We start from the raw sequence: 21,585 nt of genomic DNA, 5'->3' as shown, positions 1-21,585 counted from the left end.
CATTTTAATGCTTTTGTTAGCCTATCCAGTTGAACCCACTAGATGCGGCGCTGCTACGTTGTTCATTCAAAATATTGCGGGGAAAAAAGAACATCAATGCGGAGATGATGTTGTTTACGTCAAAACCGAAACCAAACCGTTCACACAGAATTTTTTTAAAACATACCTCAAGACTTTATGGCAGTTTTTCCCCATCCTACTGCATCTCATGTTTTTAAAGGGGTCATATGATGCGATTTCAAGTTTTCTGAACATTAAAGCATGTCAACATATTCTGTTACACCAAATACACAAAATAATGATCTTTAAAATAGCATCATATGACCCCTTTAAATGAAGAAAGTACTCTTTGTGATTGGTTTTCGGTCCTTTGTATTAAACTATACATACATGCATGATGCTGTTTTGTTTCTAATTGTTTAAGCAACTTTAATTATATAAGGTTTATAAACATTGTTTTAAACGTTATGCACTTGTTTCAAAGATAGTCGTGTTATTTTATTATGCTTTGAAGAAACGTGCATAATATTTTGTTCGATGCGCCCTCTTGTGGCCTCAGGAGAGAAGCCAAAAGCTTTTTTCCCCCCTAACTGAAATTATGCCTTTTAAATTAGAATATAATTCGTATATTGATAATATTTAAGTACAAAATTTGAATTTAGATTTTCAGCCATTTTGACAGCCCTAGTTGGTATCATATCAACTGCTATCTTATTATACTAGAATGTATAATTATAGCTAAATATTATAAATGTAACATTTAACAGTTTAATTTAAATTTATATTTAGCAGTTGTATTTAATTATTTATTATGTTAAATGTTATCATTTTAATTGTTGATTTAATATTTAACAAATATTATTTAAAGGGGACATCAGATGCCCATTTTCCACAAGTTGTGTGATTCTTTAGGATCTTCATGAAATGTCTGTAACATACTTTAGTTAAAATTCCTCAGTGGTCGTGTAAAACAACACCCTTATCAAAAACGGTTCTGTTCACGGCGACTCATTTCGGTGCATGTCTCTTTAAATAATAATGAGCTCTGCTCACCCCGCCCCTCTCTTCCGTGGAAGAGCAAAAAAATATAAAGTGTGAGACCTACTTCTTCTGGAGGTGCAGCTGGATCACGAACAGTGGGTACTGATCCATCCTTGAGTTTGAACTTTTTAGCAAAACCTGTTTTGAATTGTCCCTCATTCAGAAAGCAGAAATGTAAAATGCTTTGCACAGACATGAATGAATTTAGGTGATTCAATGGCACATTACCATCAAAAACAAAACGAATGCACTGCGTCCTGAGTGGAATTGATGTGGAGAAAATGAAGACTCTTATGTTCACTTTTTCATCCAACTGCAAAACACCTGCACTGCTTACGAGAAGTGGGTAGTTCCACAATAAGTTCTGGTACTATGAAAAGGTTCCCGCAGTGTGAAAGGCCCTATTGTTGTTGCTACAGCTGCTCAAGTGTGGAGAAAATCAAGTAGGGCTCATACAACTGGCTGAGGGCGGAGATATGCTAATACAGGACACTCCGTCAGTGGTCGTGGGCGGGGCCTGAGCAGTATGACGTCATATTGCTCAGAAAATCAAAACGGCTTGATATTGAGACAGTAGTGAATGAATTTTTATCATTGTAGGGTGGTTGTGTCCACACACTACTAAGACACATTATATGCAAACACCATTTAAAAGTGAATTTTGCATCCGATGCCCCCTTTAATAAACATTATAGTAATAAAAAATAAAGTCATGAGGTAACACTTTACAATAAGGTCTCATTTGTTAACATTAATTAATGCATTAACTAACATGAACAATAAATATATTTTAAAATGAAACCAATATACAATGAAATATATTTTTACATCATTTATTAACCTTTGTTAACATTAATTAATAAAAATTTTCAAATTTAACCAGTGTTAACAAATGAAACCTTATTTTTAAGTGTTACCAGTCATATGAAATAAAGTTTAGACAGTGTATAAAATTTGTCATATTTATTTAGAAATATACATAATTCTAACAATTATAATAATTACTAATACAAATAAAAATATATTCTTAATATGTAATTATTTTTTGTTTGTTAATATCATTACTATTATATCATTCATTATATTTATATGTAATATGTAACATGGGTAATAATATGAATGCTATAATTATATAGAATATAGTAATATAATTTCCTTTTGTGTACTAACAAAATATCTTTTTATTTATGAATTTCTCCGTGGTTTTGTAGGGTCATCTCTAAGCTAGAAACTCAATTCCGACAGCTACAGCACGAAAATCTGGCTAAAACACGTCAATCTCTCCACGGCCACTCACAACCATCTGGAGCAGGGTATGAAACGCACATCACATACTCATCACGGCTCTAAAACACAGATTTTATTGTTTAACAATGAATTTGAACTATATACACTTACCTGTATATAGCACAGCTATTGTTTCATAGACAGATACTAGTGTACAGCTTTCCTGTTTCTTTCTTCTATTATAAAAAACAAACATGAATTTGAATCCCTAAAAATCTTTTCAGTTTGTTCCACCATCCTGATCTTCTGCCTTCGCCGAGTCAAAGGCAGCGAGATGCTGATGTGGGCTTGAGGAACGGCGCTGGTCACAGCGGTGAACAGACGTCTGGTCCATCCTCTGACCGAACAGCTCGAGGGTACTGCTTTATTCAGAGTTCTACACAATATTAATTTCTTTATCATTATGGTGCACTCACTTTGAGAAGGTCATTTCTAACTTGAACTATCCTCTGTCATCAGATGGCTGTCTCCACCAGAGATAGAACAGACTCAGGGTCACTCTGAAGAGCCAAGGAAGAGGGATGTTCCCCTGACGCCCATTATGAAGTCCCTGCTCCAGATGGAGGACACCAAAGCCACTGAGAGCCATGCGCTGTCCAAGAATGGCTGCAGTTCCTCCAGTATGTCACGAAACGCTGCCTAAAAGGAATTGTTCACAAAAAATGAAAATTTGCTCACCCTCAGGCCATTCCAGAGTCAGATGAATTTGTTTGTTCATCAGAACAGATTTAGAGAAATGTAGCATTCCATCACTTGCTCACCAATGGATCCTCTGCAGTGAATGGGTGCCATCAGAATGAGAGTCCAAACAGCTGATAAAAACATCACAATAATCCACAAGTAATCCACACCACTCCCCGTCCATCAGTTAATGTCTCGTGAAGAGAAAAGCTACGTGTTTGTAAGAAACAAATCCATCATAAGACGTTTTAACTTCAGACTCTTGCTTCCAGCTAAAATACGAGTCCTCTATCCATAATATTGCTTTCTCCAGTAAAAAAGTCTTCTCGTCTGAATCAGGAGAGAAATATGCACAGATCAAGCACCGTTTACAAGCAAAAACAACCCAAAACAGTTTTCAACAAATATATCTGTGGATTTAAATGTGAGAGAACGACAGGAGAGGAAATTGATCTTTTTCATTATTATTGTGGATTATGGACCGATATTTTGTCCAGAAGTGACCGTTTAAAGTTAAAACGCCTTAATGATGGATTTGTTTCTTACAAATACTCAGCTTTTCACTTCACAAGACATTAACTGATGGACTGGAGTGGTGTGGATTACTTGTGGATTATTGTGATGTTTTTATAAACGGTTTGGATTCTCATCAGCTTTACCATCACAGGAATAAATGATGTTTTAAAATATATTTAAATTAAACTATTTCACAATATTGCTGTTTTTACTGTATTTTTGGTCAACCTTAGTGAGCATAAGATACTTCTTTCAAAAATCTTGCCGATCCCAAACATGAACATTTTGAACATGAGTGTGAATATATGGGCTATTTTATGAGTCCTCATTTCATGTATAGTATTTATAGTAGTAATTATCTGTAAGCGAAGCTACACTAAGTAATTTCGATACTCCCAACACTTTTTTTATTTTGTGATGTGTGTTTTAGGGTTGGCTAGAAGGAGGCCTACGGTGGCTTTTGTGGAGAGCTCTGTGAGGGACGCTGTGGAGGAGTGGAGCGGAGCCGTGCTGAGGGCCCAGAGGAGTCTCTCTCCAGAGGGTCACAGGTCATCATCTCTGCCCCCCAGTGCACAGAGAGCCACTCCTCTCACCACAACCAGTGAGTGACCCAAATCTTTAGCATTTGAGTGTTTGATGCATTTTCAAAATGGCTGATAAAAGTCCAACTTCACTGACTGAATATGTTTTTTTATGTTAGCAAAGAGGGACACATTACTCCTGCCTCTCTCGGCCAAGTCCAGTCCTAAGCGCTGCCCGACTGAGAACTTCTCCACCGCGTTGGGTCACCCTCTTCCATCCCAAGAGCACCTGCAGAGCAGGTAACATTTCTGTCCTGCTATCTGACTCACTTGCCATCCGCACTGATCACTTAATAAATAATGTGTCTTATGAATGCCTTGTTTTTTAGGTTTGATGTAGCTTTTGATCGAAATGGCATCAGCTCCTCTTTACCGTCCCATCCAAGCCCAAGGAAGAGGTTACAGTTTAAGTCTTCTGAGAGACTGGAAGGTATTGTTGCTTTTTCAGGTTTAACTATCAAACAGTGATAATCCTAGAAGAAGAAACAGTGATATTGACTACTGTTTATGGTGCTTGCTCATATTTTTATTTTATTTTGACACTTTCCTACAATGAATTAAATTAGTTAAGTTTTTATATTTTATATTATATAATAGTTTTTTATGTATTGCTTTTATAAACTTTATGCTGTTTTAGTATTGAAATTATTAATTCTCTTTATTACATATGACTTGCATCATTAAAAAAATGTCTATATATAAAAATGTAAATTATATAATTATAAATCACAGAATTGAAAAGAGTGGCAAAAATTTGTATTTAACTAAATAAATATTATATCTATTTTTTATATTTATTTCTTATAATATTTACACTACCATTTAAATGTTTGGGGTCAGTGAGTGATTTTTGTTTAATTAATACTTTTTACATTTTACTTTTAATACTGTCAAAAAAGTGACAGTAAAGACATTTATAGTGTTACAAAATATATTTATTTCAATTAAATGCTGTTCTTTTGAGCTTACAATAAGGTTCCATTAGTTAATATTAGGCAATGTATTAACTAACATGAACAAACAATGAACAATACATTTATTACATGTTAGCAAAGAGGGACACATTACTCCTGCCTCTCTCGGCCAAGTCCAGTCCTAAGCGCTGCCCGACTGAGAACTTCTCCACCGCGTTGGGTCACCCTCTTCCATCCCAAGAGCACCTGCAGAGCAGGTAACATTTCTGTCCTGCTATCTGACTCACTTGCCATCCGCACTGATCACTTAATAAATAATGTGTCTTATGAATGCCTTGTTTTTTAGGTTTGATGTAGCTTTTGATCGAAATGGCATCAGCTCCTCTTTACCGTCCCATCCAAGCCCAAGGAAGAGGTTACAGTTTAAGTCTTCTGAGAGACTGGAAGGTATTGTTGCTTTTTCAGGTTTAACTATCAAACAGTGATAATCCTAGAAGAAGAAACAGTGATATTGACTACTGTTTATGGTGCTTGCTCATATTTTTATTTTATTTTGACACTTTCCTACAATGAATTAAATTAGTTAAGTTTTTATATTTTATATTATATAATAGTTTTTTATGTATTGCTTTTATAAACTTTATGCTGTTTTAGTATTGAAATTATTAATTCTCTTTATTACATATGACTTGCATCATTAAAAAAATGTCTATATATAAAAATGTAAATTATATAATTATAAATCACAGAATTGAAAAGAGTGGCAAAAATTTGTATTTAACTAAATAAATATTATATCTATTTTTTATATTTATTTCTTATAATATTTACACTACCATTTAAATGTTTGGGGTCAGTGAGTGATTTTTGTTTAATTAATACTTTTTACATTTTACTTTTAATACTGTCAAAAAAGTGACAGTAAAGACATTTATAGTGTTACAAAATATATTTATTTCAATTAAATGCTGTTCTTTTGAGCTTACAATAAGGTTCCATTAGTTAATATTAGGCAATGTATTAACTAACATGAACAAACAATGAACAATACATTTATTACAGTATTTATTCATCTTTGTTAATGTTAGTTAATGAAAATACAGTCGTTCATTGTTAGTTCATGTTAGTTCACAGTGCATTAATGTTAACAAACGCAACTTTTGATTTTAATAATGCATTAGTAAATGTTGAAATGAACATAAACTAAGATTAATAAATTCTGTAGAAGTATTGTTCATTCTTAGTTCATGTTAACTAAAGTAGTTAACTAATGAACCTTATTGTAAAGTGTTACCTGAACTTTTATCATGGTTTTGTCACATGGTTTTATTAAGCATGGGTTTCCACAAATATGAAGCAACACAACTGTTTTTAACATTGGTAATAATCAGAAATGTTTCTCGAGCAGTAAATCAGCATATTAGAATGATTTCTGAAGGATCATGTGACACTGAAGACTGGAGCAATGATGCTGAAAATTCAGCTTTGATCACAGGAATACATTTCATTGTAAAACATATAAACCAATAGAAACATTTATTTTAAATTGTAAAAATGTTTTGTCATTTTGTCAATATTACTGGTTTTTTTTCATCAATTAAATGCAGCCTTGGTTAGCAGAAGAGACATTTAAAGATCTTAGTGACTCCAAACCTTTGAAGGGTAGTGTATATTTAAATACATTATTTACCTAAAAATGTATCACTACTCGCTACCTTTTAACCCTGTTAGCACTGGTATTTCCTCAGGAAATGTAAGTGTTGTGTGAATTTCCTCCTCAGTGAACCCTCAGTCCAGCGTGGGCTCGTCTGAGCCTGCAGAGAGCAGTGAGTCTGAGGAGCCTGCGGTCAGACCCAGCTGGGAGGAACAGGAAGCTGCCGGTGAAGAGACGCCCCTCTCCTGTGAGCCTCGTATTCAGTCGCTGTCTGACGCAGAGCGCCTCTTTGATGAGCTCACACAGGAAAAGCAGCAGGTGATTGTGGGATATTTCCTGTTATTATATGGCTCTCTAGAACCTCTTGATTCTGATTGGTTGGTCGTGGCTTTCTGAGATCAAATATATTCATATAATTGTAACACTTTACAGGTTTCATTTGCAAACATTAGTTAACTGCATTAGTTAATATGAACTAACAATGAATAAAACTTCTACAGCATTTATTAATCTTAATTAATGTTAATATTAGCATTTATGAATACATTTTCAAGATCAAAAGTTGTATCTGTTAACATTAGTTGCACTGTGAACTAACATGAACATTTTTAACTATCATTAACCAAGGTTAATAAATGCTGTAAAATGTATTGTTCATGTTAGTTAATGCATTAATTAATGTTTACAAATGAGACCTTACTGTAAAGTGTTACCCATATAATGATGCTAAAGTAGTTAATGGTGTAGTAAACTAGTTAAATGTAGTAAAAAAAACTGTATAAAGTATTTATTTATTAAATGCACTGTTGAAAAATCTGAAAATTAATGGGGGTAAATATGCTTATGATGATAATTTAGTTATAACAGTTTACTAATAATACGTTTATGAGTTTACCCGATTTAACAATCAATCTTTACTGATTTCTCAACTGTGCATTTAATAAATAAATAAATAATAAATAAATAAATAAACTTATTTACTGAACTGTTGTATAAAATCACATTTGCACTCGTGTGCTTCATGACAAAAACAGCACTCCTGTGATATTGCTCTCGTTGCTGGTGTGATATCGCTTATCATATGATGTAAATATGAGACAAAAACTCATACAGGGGTATTTTTGCCCCAATATCTTGAATTTTAGGGCATAACTGCGTTTATGGAGTTGTTGCTCTTCATCATATTTTGTCAACAGTCAACTGAAATGTAAGATGATGTACAGGTTTGGGGGCGGGGCCAGTACGTAAACTGCGTTAAAATATTTTAATTGCGTTATTTTTTCATAACTAATTAATTAAGTGAACGCGTTAAACTGACAGCCCTAATATATATATATATATATATATGTGTGTGTGTGTGTTATAATACATGAATATTACTAAATTATTATTTGCATATTTTCCATATATTTCATTTGATTTTCTAGGCCTTAAATATATAAATGATATTTTTAGCAATTTTTTAAAAGCTGCCAAAACCCGTGATTTATTTCTAGCTTATTTGAGTTCATTCATCATTTTGATTCTGGCCATAAACGTGCTAAAATCATTTTGAAACTCATGGAAATTCATTGTGAAACTCAAAGCTCATGGAAAGCATGTCACAACATCACGTGAGTGTTTGGGCAGCATGTGAGTCACTCACGGCTCGTGCTGGTTTGAAACTGACTGTAGATCGATGGCAGTGCATGTTTCTGCTGTGATCTCAGCACTACACATTACATAACCTGTCTTTATAGCGCTTCTGGTTAATCACATCTGTTTTTAGCAAAGGCTTCCCTTTTCCTCTTCATTCTGAGGAGTGCTAATTCAAAACCCTGTTGTTTAATCTCAGCTGTTTCCATCCAGCAATTTGCTGAGTGCTGTGACGCTTTCACCCAATATTTATTTATTTTCCACAGATTGAGGCAGCACTGAGCCGGATTCCAGGAGCCGGGGCCCGGGTCACATTGCAGTCCAGGCTAGACGAGGTGGGAACACAATCACTTTCCATTCACATGCACATAGACTAGGGCTGGGCAAATAAAAATTGACTTTTCGATTAATTGTTTTTTAAAATGTGGTCGATTTGATAATGATTCTCAAAAGCTGCAAATCAATATTTTTCCATATATATTTCCGCTAACATTTAACACAAGATCTGATTAACGTGAAGGTGAAATGCTGTAGTAATATTACAAATCTGCAGAAGCATTTGACATCATGCCTAGGGCGCTATGATTTCCACAATGAATGAATGGCGCGGATGCGCTCTTTTGTTTACTACACACATACTGAAGCGCACGTGATGCTCGCGGTGTTTTCAGCCTCTACCATCTCCCTGTATGACAATATGGACACATGAACATCATTCAGCTGCTCTGAGACATTTTGCTGTTTAATTTGAGAAAAACTCATATCACATACACAGCAGCTGCAAGTTCTTCACGGCAACGCTTCAAAATAAAAGTTTGGTTTAACTTGAAGAAACTGTGACAGAAATATATTACTATTGTGCAGTAGAATGTAAGATTCAATGTAATAACAATACTACTACTACTACAAATGATAAATATGAATAAAACTTTATTTTTAAAGGAATAATCTCACTTTTTTTTCTTTTTAATCTTAACAGTAAACCTCTGTTGTGCAGCACTTTGTTTGCCAAAAAATGAAGATTTAGTTTTCATTTGATTAAAGGATAAATTAAATCATTTTATGCCTTCATTTGATTACCAGAAAAAATAAAGAAAAACATTTTATAGAGCCCTATTATTGTTAATAGGGCCCTATAAAATATATAGGGCTCCAAAAAAAAGAAAAAGTATAAAATAAAGGTCTGTGACTCTTAATTTCTTTTTATTAATTCACCATTTGTAAACTGATGTTTACTGTTACATTTTTAGAAATATAAATAGCATTTGTATTAAATCTATATTCATTAAATGTAATCAAAAAAATCGAGAATTGAATCGAGAATCAAATCGATAGCTTGCGAATCAGAATCGAATCGGGACATCTAATATGTCGAACCCAGCCCTAATATGGACCGAAAATATTACATCACAATATGAGCGCTTGTATTTCACAGTTACATTATAATATAGTTATTCACATGTCAAATATTTTAATACTTAAACCGCCAGGGGTCGTTGTATACCTAAAACCGCCAGTGAGTAAAATTTACACATGCACATGACTACTGTTTTGATATGGCTAAAAAACGTATTATGTCACTGTATTATGCCACTGTCTTCACAAAGTAATGTCTAGTGTCATGAAATGATTTTTAGTCATCAACTATTTTTTTTCCCTCTTGTTTTATGTTCAAGGCTATTTTAAGCAGGCTACACTAATCACTTTTCTTAACTTTGAATGTAGGCAAAAACCAGCCTGCATTGACAACGAGAATTAGAAGGAAATAAATACATATTTGAGTGGTGTAATATTATAATAAAATGTAATTAATCACATATTAAGATAACCCATGTTATTTAAATTACTAAAATACCGTAAATAGACAATAATGAGTAATAATAATTCACCGGAGCAGATATATATATATATATCTGATCCGGTATGATATATATATATAGACACTTTATGAATGAAAGGCTCTACATCTCATTTGAGTATTTTCTTTTGTTACTTGAATTTTTTATTTTAAAGATGGTTATGCATAACAAAAGACATCAGTGGGAAAAATAGATGCGTAACATTATGAACGTCATGGTTTTAGGTGTCACTGGAGAATCGCCTAGAAAAGGTGAACCGCGACCTCGGGTTCATCCGCATGACTCTGAAACGATTCAACATCCTGCGATCTTCTGCCAACATATAGCCCACGGCTGCTGTGAACTGCCATGAATTATGATCTTTACCCTGGACCATATGAATTATCACAATGGGACGATCGTTCCACTGTACAGACTCCGATATGTACATGTTCAGTAAATATTTCTACTTTTATTACTGTAGGATCTATTTTGTATGTTTTATTACATGGTGAACATACTATAAAGTATATTTTAATAATGCCTAGATTTGTAAAAACATTTACTTTTTTAACGCCACAGAAATATGGAAAATTGTATGCTCGACTCGATATTTTTTATTTGATTCGTTTGCTGCTGATTTAAATGAATGGCAACAATCCAGTCCTGCAGGGCAGCTCATTGGCATATGTTTCCATTCCACTATGTGTCTTACGACTCTTTATTTAAATGACACTTGCTCAAATAGCAGGCTTTCACTGTTTGTGGCATGTTCATTCATTTACGCGATAACATTGCCAGTGCCATATGCGAGCAGAGAATGATAGCACATATTTGATAATAAGATGAGTAGAGTTGAATTGCCTTGTCGAAATCATCTCATGCAAAGAACACAAACCCAAACCAGCACCGACTGTTTACACATGATTATCAAAGCTAGACCTCTGACATTTTCCAGTGCAACACAGGATGTACTGCTTACTTTGATGCATGAAATTTGAAATATGCTCTTCTCTGCTTTTCCATTGTTAGCTGTTGACTGTTCAGTTTTTTCCTGTAGCTCATGGAATCGATTTAACTGTTGCACAAAATGTTCCACAATTAAAACTGCATACGGAATAATGTGTTCGACTCTTGGCTGTTTACTCAAATCATTCATTAAATGAGCTTGAAACATGTTTTGCGTTCATCAGAACTGTTTTAGTGTTAAAGGCATAATTTGACCATAAAAGGAAAATTCATTTCTGGATGCATGTAAACAAAGAAGTGTGTGTATTGAGAACCTGCCAGATTCGTATATGCAAAAGCATAAATGATTTTGAGCTTGGATAGAAGGCATGATTTTCAGTAAATATCAACTTGAAGGTTTAAAATAAATAATGACTTTGAATTTATAGGTGAACTACTTTTAAATTTAGTTTCTTACAAAACATGGTCATATGGTTTAAGAAGACTTTTATATAGTTATTTTTTGGAGCTCCAGGAACGATGCCAATAATGATAAATATTTTAGTCTCCACACCAAGTTATTGCTAACATTCTGTTTATAATTAGTTGGCGCTGCAGTTTTGTCATCTGCCACTTTAAATGTTTGAACTTTTAAAAGCAGGATGGATTCTGATTGGCTGTCAATGTTTTTATTGTTGTTCAGCTATCCACCTTTTTCTTCAGCGCGGAAGTAAGCCTATGGGTGAGACTTCCGGTTCATCCGCTATAGGTAAATAACGAGGAGAATAACAACGTGCAGTAAACGGTAAAACTGTTTGCACTACAAACCAGTGTGTGCATAATTAAAGTCCGCGTGAACCGGAAGTTGCTGCCGACTTTATTTCAGTGTAGTGACGTATTTCCAGCTGAAACGGAATATTGAATAGAGGGCATGGTTTTATGTTTGCGCTCCTCCTCTCTGTCTCTCACTCATAGCAATCTAACGGTTGGAGGGGTGTGTTTAAGGATATTCTGCCCAAGCCGTCAAACTGACGTCATCAGAAAAGGAATGCCATTCCAGAGCGGAAGTAAATGTTCAGATTTTGATTAAAGATTACGAAGACAAAAATTTTTTTCACCGGATTAACTTGCACGGATTCATTGTTCACATCATTACTAGCAATGTGCACTAGTAAAGTAAATAAAGTCAATTTTGATTTCATGCGGACTTTAAGATAATACATTAAAATAATATGGTAAGACGTACCAATTTTCAATATTAAGCAGCAAAAGGAGCGGTTCTGCACAGCTAAAAATAACTGGATGCGGATGAGACCGGAAGCTAGACCCATAGAATTTACAAATGGCTGCGCCCATTTTTACGGCAAGAAAAAGGTGGATAAGAAATATTTTTTTGAAAGTGATTCCAGCGATATCGTTCCTCTGTGCCATTATCGTTATGACGTGGACTCTGCTGTTCCCTTAAATTTAGAATGATTTTTAAAACTATATTTATCGCTATAACGATTTTATTTATTGGTAGTTCTCCGAAAATTAAAATTCTGTCTTCATTTACTCTCCCTCAAGTTGTTCCAAACCGGTATGAGCTTCTTTGAAGAATGTACGTTACCAAACAGTTGACGGTAGCCATTGACTTCCATAGTAATTTTTCCCATATGGCTACCGTCAACTGTTTGGTTACAAACATTTCCCAAAATATCTTCTTTTGTGTTAATCAGAAGAAAGAAACTCATACGGGTTTGGAACAACTTTGAGGGTGATTAAATAATGACGGAATTTCATTTTTAGGTGAACTATCCCTTTAACAGATGTAATAACCTTTCACTTTCATTGCATGGAAAAGAGCGGCTTTTACGTTTTGCAACAAAATCCTGCCATTTTTCCATAGAAGCAAGAAAAACAGCTTTGCAATGCATGAGGGTGGGTAAATGAGTAATTTATGAAGTTTTAGTTCTTTATGTTTTGTCCTTTTTAGAGCTTGACAGCTAGTCCCCATCCACTTCCATTGTATAGACGAGCAGCTTGAACAATATGCAAAATATCTCCTTTTGTGTTTCACATAAGAGAGATAGCCATATGGATTTGGAACAACACGGTAGCGAGTAAATAATTACAAAATGTTAATTTTTGGCGTAACTGTCGCTTTAAGAAACACTCAGATTACGCCGCCAGAGGGCGCTACAGCGATGGAAAAATAACCCCTCTAGAGGAAGGGGAGAGGCGAGTTTACCATCCAATGATATCGGACCAGAAATGATGCTGCTCGCACTTTCGGTAAAGATAGAAAGAAGGAAAAGACGTGTACGCACTGAAAAGCTAGGTCAAGGTTTTGAGAAAGAGCATATGCTTTAAATAGACCCGCAGAACCCACGGGACTGCGCGCAAATGCAAGGATCAAGCATACCTGTACAGTTTTTCTGCATGCTGTTTTTTTAAAGGATCAACTATATAAGCTGCAGCGGATATAATGATGCAGGAAGCCCCACTGCCGCTGCTGTACATGCTGAAAACAACAATGCAAAGGCAGCGACAGTCAAGCTCGAGCTCTGCTGTGGTTTAACCAGTCCTGTCACTTCCTCTTTGACGTGTGCATGTTGTGGACTGTCAGCCGTACGCGCTGTTTTAAAAGCACAGGATTTTATTTTTTGATTGCATGGAGGAAACTGTCGGCCTGCTTTGCTGTTTTATTTAGTCGGCTGAACCGGTAGCCAGCGGCTCGCTTACAGACAGCGAGGAAATAGCGTTGCAGCGACCGGCAGACAGCTCGACCTGCGGCGGGGATGTGTGTGAGCTAAAGCCGCCGGATATCGATGGCCGCGTCGCTCTGATCAGAGCCGCTTTGAGCTAAAACTCCGCGCCGAAGGTAAGAAAACAAAGCCCGCGAAATACCTGCACGCGTTTGAAATGTTCTTTTCAACTGTCTTATTTTGAATTCCAACGGTCGCTTGTGAGTTACGTTAGCTAGTCACGGCCTTCTGTCATTCGTGACCAAAATAAATAATTAATCGCTTTAAACCCTGATTTTTTTGTTTGTTTTTGTTTTTAAACGGTTTGCCCCATTTAAACGAACCATTTGGGAGTTGTAATGAGATTAATGTATGTGGGTATTAAAGGTGTTATTTAGTTAATTGTGGAGGAGATTATTCTGTTATTTAGATGCTGTAATTTTAGTCTTATCTTAAGGCTTTTACGGTTGTCTAGATTAGATGGGATTCATAAATTGTCCAATCTTCGCGGTAGCATGAATAGTTAATGAGGGTTATTATCACTGGGCAGTCAAATCACTTATCAGTTTGATTTTGTACCTGTAATAATGTATGCGGTATTAATTATTCAGTTTCATGAATTAGCATTGAATTTATATATGTATATTCATGACAAGATATCTTTAAAGAGCCTTACTTATTTATATTTATGTGTGATTTATAGATTTATAATTTCTGCATGTGATTTCCTCAGGAAAGCTGGTTTTGATTTGATTTTTGGTTTTGAATTTGTGACCTATCAAAGTTAATTAGCTGTCAGAGATAACCTACCTGGTTGAAGACGATTAGTTAGTTCCACTGCAAGTAAACTGATGAATACCTCATTTAAGTGGTTCTAACATAACTTTATTGATGTCAAGATTTTAGTTTTGCGATAAACACTGTTCCCACAGTCTGGAAAAACCTTGAAGTATGTATTTTTAAAATGATAGAAAAACGGCTTTGTAGTTTATACAATAAAACAATAAGTTAAAAACAGTAATATGTTATTAAAAATCAACTACGTTTGAAACAAAACAGCAACAACAAAAAGTGTAAATGGAGATTTACAGGCCTGGAAAGGTTATTTAACTTTCTATTTTGAATATACTAGTATTACTATTCTAGTATCTTATTAGATATATTTTGCTGTTTGTGAGTATAACTTCTGTAATATGATTTTTCTTAACATGGGAACACTGTTGATTTTTTTTTATATTTGATAATTTTACAGTTTTTTTGCGTATGTGGTTGACTCAAATGACACAGGCACGACTCTCTGTCATGTGTTTTGTGTGCATGTCCATATAATAATTGACCATTTTTGTCAGTTGACCCTGTTTGGCTGATTTGGATATCTAAAGTTAATCAACTGTCAGAGATAACCTACCTGGTTAAGGATTAGAAAGCCCTTAAAGTTACGTTACCCAAAGACAAAGAGAGTTTGTGCTGTAAAACATAGTTTTGTATATGCAGTTTGGCTTATTCTGTGTAGTTGAAATCCATCCATCCAATACTGGTTCCCCCCAATATTTAGATTAGTGTTGACCGTTTCATTGGTTGATAATAACATTTTTAAGTTTGGTCCGAAATATGAAGATACATCCTCAATGTCTAGCATTATTTTCATCTGTCTTTGATTAATAAGCATATCGAACACAGTCCTGCATCATCCAGTAATAATTTCAGTCTTGTCAAGATAATTGGGCCATTCTTCATGTCTTAATCGCAGGGTCACAATTATCTTGTCACGCAATTGTTAATTTTAGCTGCTATTCCACTTCGGAGCCTCTTTTTGCCGTGTGCACGCAGGACCCTCCCTTTTGCTAGCAACCTACATATTTAGTAAGCGAGACCTCATAGTTTGCCATGTTCTTTTCAAGCAAATCGAGGGAGAGGAAAAAATGCTTCCCTGTATCTAATTATCCTGCCAAAATGATTAGGTTTGTTTTTAATGAATCCTGTTATGAAGCAGCCATCGTAGATAGAATGAGTCACAGTATTGATTGGCTTCCACTGCCCCCTCCCGCTCCCGGCCCGGCCGGAGAACGCCTGCTAATGGCTGCAGCTCCGGCAGGGACGTACGGGTGGATGGAGGCAAGGCAGGCCGCTGCCAGGCTCGTGACAGTATGCCAATATGACCCAGACACCATCAGCAGCAGGCCGGTGCCACAACGGAGAGAGGGAAGCGAAACGGCGGGGCGACACTACACAGTTGCACCTTGTTATTTATAGCTGAATAGTAAACACTGAGATGCATTCCTTCCAAACAAGGCAAGCAGGCGTGCTAGGGGCCACCAATCTGCTACAGAACATACGTATGTTCATTTGGGCCAGGAAGTTTTGTCATCCATTGTGTTATTACTGTGAAAGAACCAGTGCTGAGCTTTTTTTACAGTGGCTTTTTCTTGGGTAAAATTAAGAATTACATTGCACAATAACTATATATATTAGAATATGGATATCTTTGCTGGAAATTCAACCCAAAATGGTTTTATATATTAAATAAGCATGTACTGTAGAAATGACTATTTTTGATAATCAACTCAGTATACTTTAATACTTGAAAAGATGATTAAATGAATAAGTCTGGTACCAAATCATAGCAAAACCAGCTTTGCATTTTATATAATACTTCAAAAAGTTACAAAAGTTGTCACTGGGGCGGTACCCTTTCTAATATGTACATTTAGAGACAAGTACAGTGGCGTGAAAAAGTAATTGCCCCCTAAATCTAATAACTGGTTGTGCCACGCTTTGCAGCAACAACTGCAATCAAGAGTGTGACAAACATGCAAAAAAATAAGAAATCAGGAAGGGGGCCAACACTTTTTCACACCACTGTATGTACCATTAAGGTACCAATATGAACCATTTAGTGATAAATATGGTGCAAAGATGTTACTTTTTGCAAAGGTACTGCCTTAGTGACAGCTTTTGTACCTTTTTTTTTTTTAGCGTGTAAGTTAAAAAGAAAAGACTTTGGAAAGCAGCTGATATATGAACAAAATGTAATAGAGAGCTGCAGCCTTGACATCAAAACCCAGAAGACTAATTCGCCATGGGTTCCCTCCAGATTTTCCTATGGGTTTTTTAATTGGGGTTTTCTAGTAAAATAAGGTCTGTGGTAAACATGACTTGATGATACTTGGATGTTTTATTGTACATAGGGTTGTAACGGTATGATATTTTCACGGTATGATAATCGTCTCAGAAAATATCACGGTATATATTAAACAATCAGTAACAATGACTCTTGAAAGAACAAGAACAAGTTATTTGAGTGAACAAATCCTTTATTACAACAAACTTGAAACCATTTTAATGAAAGTATTGAAGTCTCCCTTCTGAAAAAATAAATAAATACATTTAAAAAACAATAAAAAAATAAAGCTGTACACCTTATGTATATCTATATCACACTTTAACATTTTAATTAATGTTTTAAAATGTTATCAAATGAAAATATACAACTCCTTTTATTTTTGGCAAAGTTAAAACATGGACAAACATGATCCTTGAAGAAAACAATGTTATAAATAATTTTATTATAAAGAATATTATTGTTGTTATTATAACTTTGAAGTACATTGTACAATGCTAATATATTTCTGTCATAATTTCAAATTAAATCGAACGTTTATTTTGATGGGTTATAGCGGACCTTTGAGTTTCAGAGTGTATTTGACAATGGTTTTTCTCAAATAAAACTAGGAAATGTTTATTTACGTTTTCTCTCAGAGCAGCTCTGCTGATGTTCATGTTTATGTAGACGCTGAACACACCATTAGCATCATGCGTACTTCAGTATGCAGTAGATAAAACAGCGCCACTCAGAGACATGCAGAAACAAGCAGATTATTTATATAGCTGTCTCTTTGCGCATAAATATTCACAGACCCATATATCTACTTTTGATTTATCCTTCCACCAGATTGCGCGTTTTACGTGACATCGTCGTTATACTGTAAATTCCATGTTCAGGACTGCACCGCGATTCCCTCTGCTTCACGGAAATCATACGGCCTTAACTTATAACTTGTTATTAATGCGACACAACTTTATCTGCACGGAGGGATGGTGTCCGCAAATATGAGCGAAGATGTTGGATGTATTGCCTGCTTTTGCAGCCACTTTGCGTCCACATTTTTTGCAAATTGGATTCGTCCTCAAGGACAACGCTGCGTTCGTTTTTGTAATATCCGAAGTATTCCCATACTGCAGATTTAAAATAATTTTTTTTAGCGGGGATGGAGATGAGATATTATCTCTGTCTCTGTCATTTTCTCCGCTGCACGTGCGTGTAAGCAGCCAAGTGAATGCAGAGTGAAGCAGCCGAGCAGAAATAAGTTGCATATGTGCGGGTGAGATTTTTTTTCATTCATTAAAAAAAAAAAAACCGTAGATATGCAAATGTTTACGGTATGATAACCGTGCACGTTCAAACCGTGATAAACCGATATATCGTTACAACCCTAATTGTACAATGTAAACTGCTCACACACCAAACGTTCTTATGTAGTTACTTATTACAAACATATGTTTTTTAAAATTTGCATTTTCAGTATGGGTGCGTGCAATTTGCGTTGTAGAGCAAAACGTCCAAGTATTGTCAATTTATATTTACCACAGACCTTATTTTACTCATAAATTGAAAACCCCCATTATAAAAACCTATAGGAAAATCTCGAGGGAACCCATGGTGAATTAGTCTTACAGGTTTTGACATGAAGCCTCTCTAATGTACATAATAGGGCTGGACGATATGGCCAAAATTGATATCACGATATATTTCTTAATTTCGGTCGATACGATATAATTTCGATATCGATATGAACACTATTTATCTGAAATAGAAATCTTTTGTAACATTATAAATGCCTTTATCATCACTTTTGATCAATTTTAAGCATCCTTGCTAAATAAAAGTATTAATTTCTATAATTTCTTTCCCAAAAAAATAATAAAAATTATACTGAATGGAATAGTGTATAATGTTACAAAAGCTCCAGTAATGGCTGTAATCAAAGCAGCTCCTCTCATGAATGCTACTTTATCAGATCAAATGAAAATGCCATCGAAACTTTTCTGAAGACAGTCGGTTCCCTTCAGAGATACATTCATATAAAACACCCGCGCCGTGTTATGATTTTGAAACGTGCAGTGCTCATGTTTATTCAACGAAGTCAAACGCCACAAATAAATCAATGTATGGGAAACTGGTAATGTATATCGAAATATCGGAAATGTGTTTAAAAATCATATCACCGTTATTGAAAAAAATTATATCGCGATACATATTGATATTTAATTATTGTCCAGCCCTAGTACATAAATAGATTTTTGTTATTATTATTATTTTTTTTTTTCAATTTATGCAATTTTTTTGCAACATTGCTTAACCATAAACCTGCTCTTAAACTGTGTCTGCACAACAGAAATTGCTCATATTTCAGTTAGCTTTAAATGCACATCTGCGAGACTATTTTCAGTGTAAACAGGTTTTCTAGAGTTTTCTTTTGCGCCATAGTGGAAACTGTATCAGAATAGCTTCGAGGTTAACTTGTTTATTCCATTGCATGGACAGTACCATCATTTCTTTAGAATGAATGAATGAATGCAAAAGCAAAATCTTGCGTTCGTGTTCGCACGCGTGATACGACTGGCAGTCGTTCACATGCACTGGAATCTTTTAACCTGTGTAACAGTAGCACTTTTCCCTTGAGCGGGCCGAGAGTGTAATGGAGACACTCGACCCTCTGGTCTCCAGACACTGTATATCTCTCAGGTGAGACCATTAATAAATGACGTGTGTAGGTTTGTGTGCAAGTGCTTTGTATCATGTTTAGCATAGCTTGTTCCGGATCTCCTTGAGTATTCGTCGGGGAAAATCAGCCCATCAGTCATTCCAGCACTGATGCGTCCCAAATATACACATTGTGCTCGTTAATAAGCGTACTGTAGCAGGAAGTGTGTTGGTGTTGGCAGAAGAGCTGTGTGGGCATATGCTTGGGTGTCTTTATATAAGTTATGGAAAGTTACAAATAACCATAGGGTGTCTTTATATAACTTATGGAAAGTTACAAATAATCATAGCATCTCCATCGACATCTCTATTCCCTGTTCTTCTCATTAGTCAGCTCAGCTGATCTGGAAGAGTTGATTCCCGCAGTTGACGATGGGAACGACATCTGTGTTCTAGACCTGTTTTAGATCGTTTGGCAGAGGAACCGTAACCAGAATGTTCATGGGATCCTAATGGAATAGTTGAAAACTAATCACCCTCATGTCTTTTCTATGGAAGCTTGTTTCCGCCACTTAATAAAAATAAAAAAGGTAATTGTGACTTTTTATCTCACAATTCTGACTTTTTTTCTTAGAATTCCAAGTTATAAAGTCAGAATTGTGTTATAAAGTCACAATTACGTGTTATAAAGTCATAATTGCACATTTATGTCTCGCAATTCTGACTTTTTTCTCAAAATTGTGAGTTTATAACTCGCAACTTTGTGGTATAGAATCAGAATTTTGAGATATAACTTGTAATTTATATCTCACAATTCTGACTTTATAACTTGCGATTGCGTGTTATAAAAAATATAATTGTGACATTTTATTTCACAATTCTGACTTTTTCCTCATAATTTCCTCATAATCTTGCAATTATGACTTTTCTCAGAATCGCGAGATATAAACTCTGTAAGAAAATAGTATTTTTTCCTCAGAATTGGACTTAATTCAGAATTGAGTTTATATCTCACAATTCTGACAAAAGAAGAATTGTGAGGGGAAAAGTCAGAATTGTGAGAAGTTTGCAATTGCAAGGAAAAAAGTCAGAATTGGGAGTTTATATCTCTTTTCTCTATTTATTTATTTATTTATTTATTTATCGCAATTCTGACTTTATTTCTCACAATTGCAAGTTATATCTCACAATTCTGACTTTATAACTGTCAGTTGCGAGTTTATGTCTTGCGATTTTGACTTTATAACTCACAATTTTGTGTTTGTATCTTGCAATTCTGAGAAAAAAGTCAGAATTGCAAGATGTAAACGCAATTGCGAGAAAAATAGTCAGAATTGTGAGATAAAAAAGTCGCAATTACATTTTCCATTTTTTATTCAGTGGTGGAATTTTGAAGGATGTTCAATCATGCAGCTCTTTTTTTTATTACCCCTACTGATATAGTGTTAATTTCGTTAACGAAGACGATGACGAAAAATGTTCGTTGACTAGCTTTTTTTCCCATGACTAAGACGAGACGAAGACGAGACGATAATAAGGTCAATAAACAATAACTATGACTATATCAACATGCAATTTCGTTGACGAAATAAGACGAGACTAAAATGTATTAAAGGGGTGGTTGATTGCGATTTCACTTTTTTAACAGTTAGTGTGTAATGTTGCTGTTTGAGCATAAACAATATCTGCAAAGTTGCAGCGCTGAAAGTTCAATGCAAACGGAGATATCGTCTTTTAAAATTCTGGCAGTTTAATACCTACAAAAACGGCTGGTAGGGACTACAACGAGTTACTTCCCAGGTCCGTTACGTCAGGAACCCAGATAAACCCCGCCCCCGGGAACACGCAGCAAAGGGGGCGAGGCCATGCTGCGCTGCTTTACAGAAGAGGAAGAGAAAACTAGAGGTGCAGGTAAAAATCTGTTCATATATGAATCGCGATTCTGTCTTCTAACGATTCTAATGGATTCACAAGATTCAAAATCAATGTTCTAAAGCAGC

The 21,585-nt window shown here is 35.2% G+C and overlaps 2 protein-coding genes across 2 annotated transcripts in view; both read left to right on the top strand.

The window, feature by feature from the left end:
- The window catches only part of LOC107704113 (M-phase phosphoprotein 9-like), a 24,648-nt gene extending 13,385 nt beyond the window's left edge, over positions 1 to 11,263 (top strand). Inside the window, exons 15-23 of the mRNA XM_016506968.1 lie at positions 2,253 to 2,354; positions 2,553 to 2,684; positions 2,788 to 2,948; positions 3,956 to 4,126; positions 4,226 to 4,346; positions 4,436 to 4,536; positions 6,802 to 6,992; positions 8,576 to 8,644; positions 10,393 to 11,263. Coding sequence (XP_016362454.1) covers positions 2,253 to 2,354; positions 2,553 to 2,684; positions 2,788 to 2,948; positions 3,956 to 4,126; positions 4,226 to 4,346; positions 4,436 to 4,536; positions 6,802 to 6,992; positions 8,576 to 8,644; positions 10,393 to 10,494 — 1,150 coding nt within the window. The 3' untranslated portion in view covers positions 10,495 to 11,263. The remainder of the gene's footprint in view (positions 1 to 2,252; positions 2,355 to 2,552; positions 2,685 to 2,787; positions 2,949 to 3,955; positions 4,127 to 4,225; positions 4,347 to 4,435; positions 4,537 to 6,801; positions 6,993 to 8,575; positions 8,645 to 10,392) is intronic.
- Positions 11,264 to 13,319: 2,056 nt separating this feature from the next.
- LOC107704170 (membrane-associated phosphatidylinositol transfer protein 2-like) overlaps positions 13,320 to 21,585 on the top strand; it is a 75,736-nt gene continuing 67,470 nt past the window's right edge. Inside the window, exon 1 of the mRNA XM_016507047.1 lies at positions 13,320 to 13,958. The gene's annotated coding sequence lies outside the window, so the exon portion shown is untranslated. The remainder of the gene's footprint in view (positions 13,959 to 21,585) is intronic.

This window comes from Sinocyclocheilus anshuiensis, unplaced genomic scaffold (genome assembly GCF_001515605.1).
Source record: "Sinocyclocheilus anshuiensis isolate Anshui unplaced genomic scaffold, SAMN03320099.WGS_v1.1 scaffold690, whole genome shotgun sequence".
NCBI classification, from domain to species: Eukaryota; Metazoa; Chordata; class Actinopteri; order Cypriniformes; family Cyprinidae; genus Sinocyclocheilus; species Sinocyclocheilus anshuiensis.
The sequence above is the reverse complement of the archived record's forward strand: the minus strand, read 5'-3'. Positions and strand labels throughout refer to the sequence as shown.